The sequence below is a fragment of the Tupaia chinensis genome, unplaced genomic scaffold (assembly GCF_000334495.1).
Source record: "Tupaia chinensis unplaced genomic scaffold, TupChi_1.0 Scaffold143646_1, whole genome shotgun sequence".
NCBI classification, from domain to species: Eukaryota; Metazoa; Chordata; class Mammalia; order Scandentia; family Tupaiidae; genus Tupaia; species Tupaia belangeri.
In genome coordinates, this window is record NW_006203494.1 from 591,504 (window position 1) to 598,633 (window position 7,130).

Consider the following 7,130-nt stretch of genomic DNA (forward strand, 5'->3'; position numbering starts at 1 on the left):
AAGCGCGGGCTATGCCGCGGGAGCACTCGGGGCCGGGCGCGGCGGGAGCCCCGGTGCCAAGCGTGGCCGCTCTGCCCAGTGACCGAGCTCAGCAGGTGTCGGGCACGCCGCGCTCTCCTCTGTCTCCTGGGCACCCTCCTCGGGAGCCTGCCACTAGGCCTGGCCCCGTGCGGGGGACGGAGGGGACAGCTGCTGTGGCCGCCTGCAAGGAGGCTGTGAGGAGGTGGCAGGGGCTTGTAGCTGGACTGCCGGTCTAAGTGGAAAGAAAACGGTGTGGCCAGGAGGCCTGGGATTTCTTTTCTTTTGTTCTTTTTGTAAGAATTATTCTTATTATTTATTTATTTTTTTGGGGGGGAAAGGATTTTGCTATAGGGCACGTGTGCTCGCCAGACAGAGAGAGAGAGAGAGATAGAAAGTGAGAAATCACCCCACAGGGGGGATGGCCACGCCGCAATCCCTTCTCCTCCATTCTCCTCTCTGGATCTTGGGCACACACGCACATGCGCCCAGCGTGAGTTTAAGCCACCGGGTCCGGGACTCAAACCCCGGTCGACTACATGGGAGTCCAGCATCATAGTCATTACGCTAACTGCTGGTCCCAAGAATTATTTTATTTAACTCTACCCATTTATTATTACCATTATTTTAATTTGAGCAGAGAAGGGCAGAGTGAGAGAGAGAAAGAGAGAGAGAGAGGGAAAGTGAGAAAGCAAGCTGCCAGGTCCGGACTGTGGGAATCCAGTGTCCCGAACACCTTGTCACCTGCTGCCCGAGACCTGGGACTCCTCTGTGGCACAGGTGCCTGTCCCCAGCCTCGGCGTCTGTGTGGAGCTGGGATGTCACTCTCACTCAGAGGGCAAACGCGAGCATAGGAGCATCACGGGAGAGGCTGGCCCCATGGGCGACCCTCCTGCTGTCTGACTTCACTGCGCCCCCTCCCTCTTGCAGCTTGTAAGTGCCTGGCAACCAGGCTGGGGTGGGCGAGGTGGACTGGAACCCAGGGCAGAAGCTACTCCTGTGCTCTGCCCAGCCACTCGCTGCAGCCCTGCAGCACCCAAAGTCCCGGCAGAGGTAAAGGACGGGGTTCAGGTCGCTCTGCACAGGGCCCAGGGCCTGGCTGTGCAGTGCACACTGCCTCCTGCCTCCGCCCCTCCCCGCACTGGCTTCTCCCTGCTCCTTGGACCATCACTGGGGCCAGGCTACTAGGCAAGTCCTGGGAGGCCTGCTCACCTGCCTGGGCCCCACCTGGATCCCGTCTGCCTTTTGCTGAATTTTCCTCTTCTCTCTCTTTTTTTTTTTTTTTTAAAGGTTTTTGCTGTAGGGTATGTGCGGTTTATGAGAGACCGAGGGGGAAAGTGAGAAGGCATTTCCACGGGGACGGCTACACGACAGTGCTTCCCCATCTCCTTCAGGGTTTTGGGCATGCATGCACGTGTACCTGGTGTGTTTCTAACACCACACAGACCGGTCCCTAAGTGCGGCCTCATCCCCTCTGCCGTGAGGTTGCCCCATTTTGTACTTTGTTACTGGTTTTTTCCTTCTTTTTATTTCTTTGTTTGTTTTGGTCATAGGGTGTATGAACTTACCAGAGAGGCAGAGGGAATGTGGGAAATCAGTCCCCGTCAGATTAACCACACTGCAGTCCTTTCCCTCCTCCAGTTTCCTCTTTGGGGCATGCACACGCCTGGCGTGCTTTCAGGCTGCCTGATCCAGGACACGGGCCTTGGTTGGCTGCATGGGCGTCCAGCACCCAGCACCATGCCACCGCTGGTCCTCTTGCTGCTTTGCATAGCGTTCTGAAGATGCAGTAGAGAAAATTCATGGAACTTAATCTTTGGGTGCATCCCTCATTCTGTTCCTGGGGTAGATTTTGAGAGGTAGGGTTGCTGGGCAGTTCCCCTTCCCTTTTTTAGGGTTGTGGATAAACCCTTGATTGACATAGGAAAACGTTTGCCACTTCCAACACGTAGCGTTGGGCTGGTTTTTCAGGACAGGAAGATGCCACCCAAGCGCATAGCTAAGAGAAGGTCGCCCCCAGAAGATGCCATCCCCAAGAGCAAGAAGGTGAAGGGTGAGTGGGCCATGGCCTTTCTCGGGGTGCCAGTGACTTCTTGAAGCCCAGAGAATCTGTAGTGGGCTCCTTCCTCCCTGACACTCGGGCCATTGAGTACCCCTGTGGGCACGCTGGCGGGACAGAGGCCCCTCAGAGCTGTCAGGCAGTACAGACAAGCCCAGGCCTGAGGGCTCTGCCACTTCCTAGCCGTGCAGGCGTGGGCAAGGCATGTCACCTCGCCACGCTCGCCGTACCCTTCGTCGGAGGGCAGCTAGGACGGCGCCACAGCTGTTGCCAGGATTAAAGGGGCACCTCTCCTGCGGCCTGGAGGGGTGTGCGCACCATGCTCAGACGGCGTCTGTCTCTTGCAGACTCTGGTCACCAGGCCGAGAGGGCCGCTGCCTCCCGCCCGGCCCCCAGCGCCCTGCCCAGTGCACCTGCCTGCGGTAGCTGGGTCCCCCGGGGAGGCTGGAGGCCAGCAGAGGACCTGGCTCCCCATGGTTGGCGCTGCCCCTGCAGCATGGCTGCCAGCACACCCCTGCCCCTGCCCCTTTCTCTGTAGCCCAGCTAGCTGCCGGGTAGGGGTGGAAGGGCTGGTTTTTCTCTGCAACTGCACCCAGAACGTGGCAGTCCCAGGCCGGGGCGGAAGAGGGCTGGGACAGTCCGGAAAGGGCCCTGACCTTGCCTCCTGGGTGTCCGCTAATCCTCTGTGGCCCTGCAAAAGAACCCTGTCCTCTGAAACAGGACCCTACGTGTGGGTGGTTGGCCCTGCAGCATGGGGGCTGCACAGGCCTGGTGCATCGGGGAGCCGTGGAGCCCCACCCCGGGCGCCACCTCCTTCTGGTATTTCTGCCTCACACCGATAATGTGTGGGTTTCATCGCCACAAAATCCCCACGAGATGGGAACTTCGGTGATGCTCGAGCAGAGGAGGAGGCCTCAGACAGACCCACTGCTGGTCTACACAGAGCAGGGCCTGACCTCCCCTCTCCCCTCCGCTCCTCCCCACACTGAGAGGCCGTCTTTCCACCTCAGTCTCACACAGGTCACACAGCACAGAGCCTGGCATGGTGCTGACTCTGGGCCAGGGCGATGTGGGCCAGCTGGGACTGGGGGACAGCGTGCTGGAGAGGAAGAAGCCAGCCCTGGTCCCCATCCCAGAGGGCGTCGTGCAGGCGGAGGCTGGAGGCATGCACACTGTATGTCTGAGCACGAGCGGCCAGGTAGGTGGTGGGCATGGTCCTGCGGGCTGCGTCCGGGGCACATTTCTCTGGGGAGAGGGAGCTGGCTGGTCACACGGCGTGGACTGAGAGGCCAGACCCTGCACTGACCGTGGCGTCCTGGCACAGGTCTATTCCTTCGGCTGCAATGATGAGGGTGCCCTGGGAAGGGACACTTCAGCTGAGGGCTCAGAGATGGTCCCTGGGAGAGTGGACCTGCAGGAGAAGGTGGTCCAGGTCTCAGCAGGGGACAGTCACACGGCGGCTCTCACGGATGACGGCCGAGTCTTCCTCTGGGGCTCCTTCCGGGTAAGGCTGGGTCTGGAAGCCTACGTGGGCCCCAAAGATAATCCACCTCTGAGCCCCTCTCGTGCTTATTTCGGGGTGAGGTGGAGGCCTCCAGTAGGGCAGGGTCCCAGCCCAGGCCTCTGGGGGTGGTTTTGTTTTGTTTTGTTTTGGGGAGATTTTTGCTGCTGTAGGGTGTGTGCTCGCCAGAGAGATGGAGAGAGAGTTAGAATGGCCACACTGCAATCCCTTCTCCACTCTCAGGATTTGGGGCTTGCACACACAGCATGAGTTTTAAGCCGCTGAGTCCGGGACTCGAACCAGTCGGTCATGTGGGAGTCTAGTGCCTAACCCAGCACAGCACCTGCGGGCACAGTCCCTGGTTTTATCGTCAGCCTGTCCACATCAGGCAGCTTCCTCGAACCTGGCATTAGGAAGCATGCGTCAGGACCGGCAGACAGCGGAGTGGTTTCGTTGTCAGACTCCTGTGTAGTCAACCACAGTTTGAGTCCGAGACCCAGTGGCATAAAAGTCACACTGGGGTGTGCATGGGTGCCCACAATCCTGAGAGGAGAATGGAGAGGGGGCCGCAGCGAGGCTATCCTCCTTGGAGGTGCTTTCTCGCTTTCCATCTGTCTCTGGTGAGTGCATGTGCAAAGTGTGTGTCTTGGGGCCAGCAGGTGGCACTGTGGCTACACCACTGGGCTCCCACGTGGCTGACCACAGTTCCAGGCCCAGACCTGCTGACTTAAAAGTCATGCCAGGTGTGTGTGCACTCACAATTCTGGGGAGAACAGAGGAGAAGGGATTGTGGCATGGTCATTTCCCCTAGCAGGTGAATATAGAGGGGAAAAAAGATTGAGCATTAAAATTAGTTTGGTATTTTGGTTTTTAATTATTTTTTTAAATAATTATTTCATTTTATTTATTATTATTATTTAACTTGACCAGAGAGAGAAAGGGAAGGTGAGAAAGTAAGCCGCCAACGGGACCAGCAATTAGTGTAATGGCTATGTCGCTGGACTCCCACGTAGTCCACCACGGTTCGCGTCCCGGACCCGGTGGCTTAAAACTCACGCTGGGTGCGTGTGCGTGCGTGCCCAAGATCCCGAGAGGAGAATGGAGGAGAAGGGATTGCGGCATGGCCATCCCCCCAGGGGGTGATTTCTTGCTTTCTGTCTCTCTGTCTGTTTCTGTCTGTCTGACGAGCGCACACACCCTATAGCAAAAAACCTCTCCCCAAAAAAAGCAAGCCGCCAGGTCTGGGACTCGAACTGCAGTTTGCCATGTGGGAATCCAGCACCCCAGCCACCACACCACCTGCCAGCCCTGGTTTGTAACTTATATTGAAATGTCAAAAATAAAGGAATCTGAAGTGACATTTCCTCATCAGGGCAATTTTCCACTTTGTTGTGGGTGATTTCCAGCACATGGAGTAACAGAGTGGTGTCTCCACAGCCTCCTTGGGTACCGCCTGGCCGGAGTCCTCCCTGCCGGCACCCAGGCCCCCTCGTCAGCTGTGGCAGTGCCAATCCCAGACCTCGTGGCCTGCCTCCCGCCTCTTACTCCTGCCTGCTCCCAGCTCCCTCCCCAGGCAGCTCCGTGGCTGCCCACAAGCCTGGGTCTGGCTGCTCCAAGGCAGGCAGGACTGGCTTCTGCATGCTCTGTCCCCTTCCAGGACAACAACGGTGTGATCGGGCTGCTGGAGCCCATGAAGAAGAGCATGGTGCCCGTGCCAGTGCAGCTGAACACGCCTGTGGTGAAGGTGGCCTCGGGTAAGGACGAGTCCTCATCTGGCAAGACTGGGAGAGCCTGCCCTGGTGCTGCCCAGCCTGGGCCTCCCTGGCCAGCCCTGCAGCCCTGCCTTCCTCTCCCCGCAGGAAACGACCACTTGGTGATGCTGACAGTTGACGGTGACCTCTACACCTTGGGCTGTGGGGAACAGGGCCAGCTGGGCCGCGTGCCTGAGTTATTCGCCAACCGTGGTGGCCGGCAGGGCCTTGGTGAGTGGCTGGGGGACTCAGGAGGCAAGCCGCCCGTCAGTAGACTGAGGACAGGAGCCGTGCTGCATGTTCAGGGCTGTGGCAAGTAGGCTCGCAGTGCTGGCTAGAGTCCACATGGCGCCAGCCTGTGGCACAGCGTGGCGGTCACGGTGGCCGGATCCCACCTGGCCGGCACCTTGAGAAGCACCAGGTGCATGTGCACCCAGGGGCGGGAGAGATGGAGACGTGGCCTTTCCCTCCCGGGAAGGTGCTTTCTCACGTAGAGAGAATGGGAGTGGGGCTGGCCAGACTCCCACATGGCTGACCGCGGCCTGAGCCCCAGACCTGGCAGCTTGTTTTCACACTGTCTCTCTCTTTCACTCTGTCCCTCTCTGGTCAAGCTTAAATAAATAAATAAATAAATACATCTTTTTTAAAAAGTAAGAAAAGGAAAGAAAGAAAGAAAGAAAGAAAGAAAGAAAGAAAGAAAGAAAGAAATGGGAGGAGCAAAACCCTTCATCTGCCCTGGGTGTGAATCCGGGCCCTGCCACCGGCTGGCTGTGGACCCTGGCCCTGCCTTCCTGCTCTGCAAACCTACTTCCTGCACGCTGTGAAGTTAAACGGTCCCTCAGAACGCCTGGCACGTGGAAGTGCTGTGTAAAAGGCACCTCTAGTCACCGGGAGTCCGGCCTCTGTCGGGCGTGGGAGTCCTGCTTCAGCCCGCTCTCAGGCCTCTTGCAGTGGGTGGGGACAGACTGGCGGAGAGCAGGCCTCACAAGCGTGTCTGCCACCGGCTGGTCCCTCTCTGCCTGCTGAGGGGCTCCTGGTCCCCAAGTGTGTGATTCTGAGATCCAGGGGCAGCCAGGGCCCCGTGCGGTTCCAGGACGCCTTCTGCGGTGCCTATTTCACCTTTGCCATCTCCCGCGAAGGCCACGTGTATGGCTTCGGCCTCTCCAATTACCACCAGCTTGGTGAGTCCTGGCTCGGCCTCGGGCACGACCAGACCAGGAACCAGCCCCGGCTCTCCCCTGTCCGCCCCGTGTCCTCTGAGAGCCCCATGTTCCAGCTGGGGTGAGAGGGCACCCCTAGAGTACTTCGTCCCTGACAGCCCTTGCTGGCCTTCTCAGGAACCCCAGGCACGGACTCCTGCTTCACGCCTCAGAACCTGACGTCCTTCAAGAACTCCACCAAGTCCTGGGTGGGCTTCTCTGGCGGCCAGCACCACACAGTCTGCCTGGATTCGGAAGGTCAGGGTCCTTCTCTAAGTTGGGCTTGGGGGTGTCCCCCAGAGACTACGGTCCTTGGAGCCAGGGTCCGCTCCGTGGTTGGGACAGAGGTAGGCCCCTGGGGTCACCACTGACCCCAGCATCCTGGTGTTCAGTGTGAGCTCAGCAGGGGCTGGTGTGGAGGCTCTTCCCCCGAATGGGACAGAGACCCTGCAGACCTGGCCAGCCTGGGACACGGGATCACCTGGCCCATCTCCCTTTGCCTGGAGCACCCCCACTTCTCGCTGTTCTCCCTCCTCCCACAGGAAAAGCATACAGCCTGGGCCGGGCTGAGTACGGGCGGCTTGGCCTCGGGGAGGGCTCCG

General features: G+C 59.0%; 1 protein-coding gene across 1 annotated transcript in view; it reads left to right on the forward strand.

The window, feature by feature from the left end:
* The first annotated feature begins 711 nt into the window (after positions 1-711).
* The window catches only part of RCC1 (regulator of chromosome condensation 1), an 8,505-nt gene continuing 2,086 nt past the window's right edge, over positions 712-7,130 (forward strand). The window contains 9 exon segments of the mRNA XM_014582546.2: positions 712-951; positions 1,990-2,071; positions 3,088-3,275; positions 3,402-3,581; positions 5,236-5,332; positions 5,438-5,560; positions 6,355-6,510; positions 6,667-6,786; positions 7,071-7,130. The exon segment at positions 7,071-7,130 is cut by the window's right edge and continues 16 nt beyond it. Coding sequence (XP_014438032.1) covers positions 1,999-2,071; positions 3,088-3,275; positions 3,402-3,581; positions 5,236-5,332; positions 5,438-5,560; positions 6,355-6,510; positions 6,667-6,786; positions 7,071-7,130 — 997 coding nt within the window. The 5' untranslated portion in view covers positions 712-951; positions 1,990-1,998.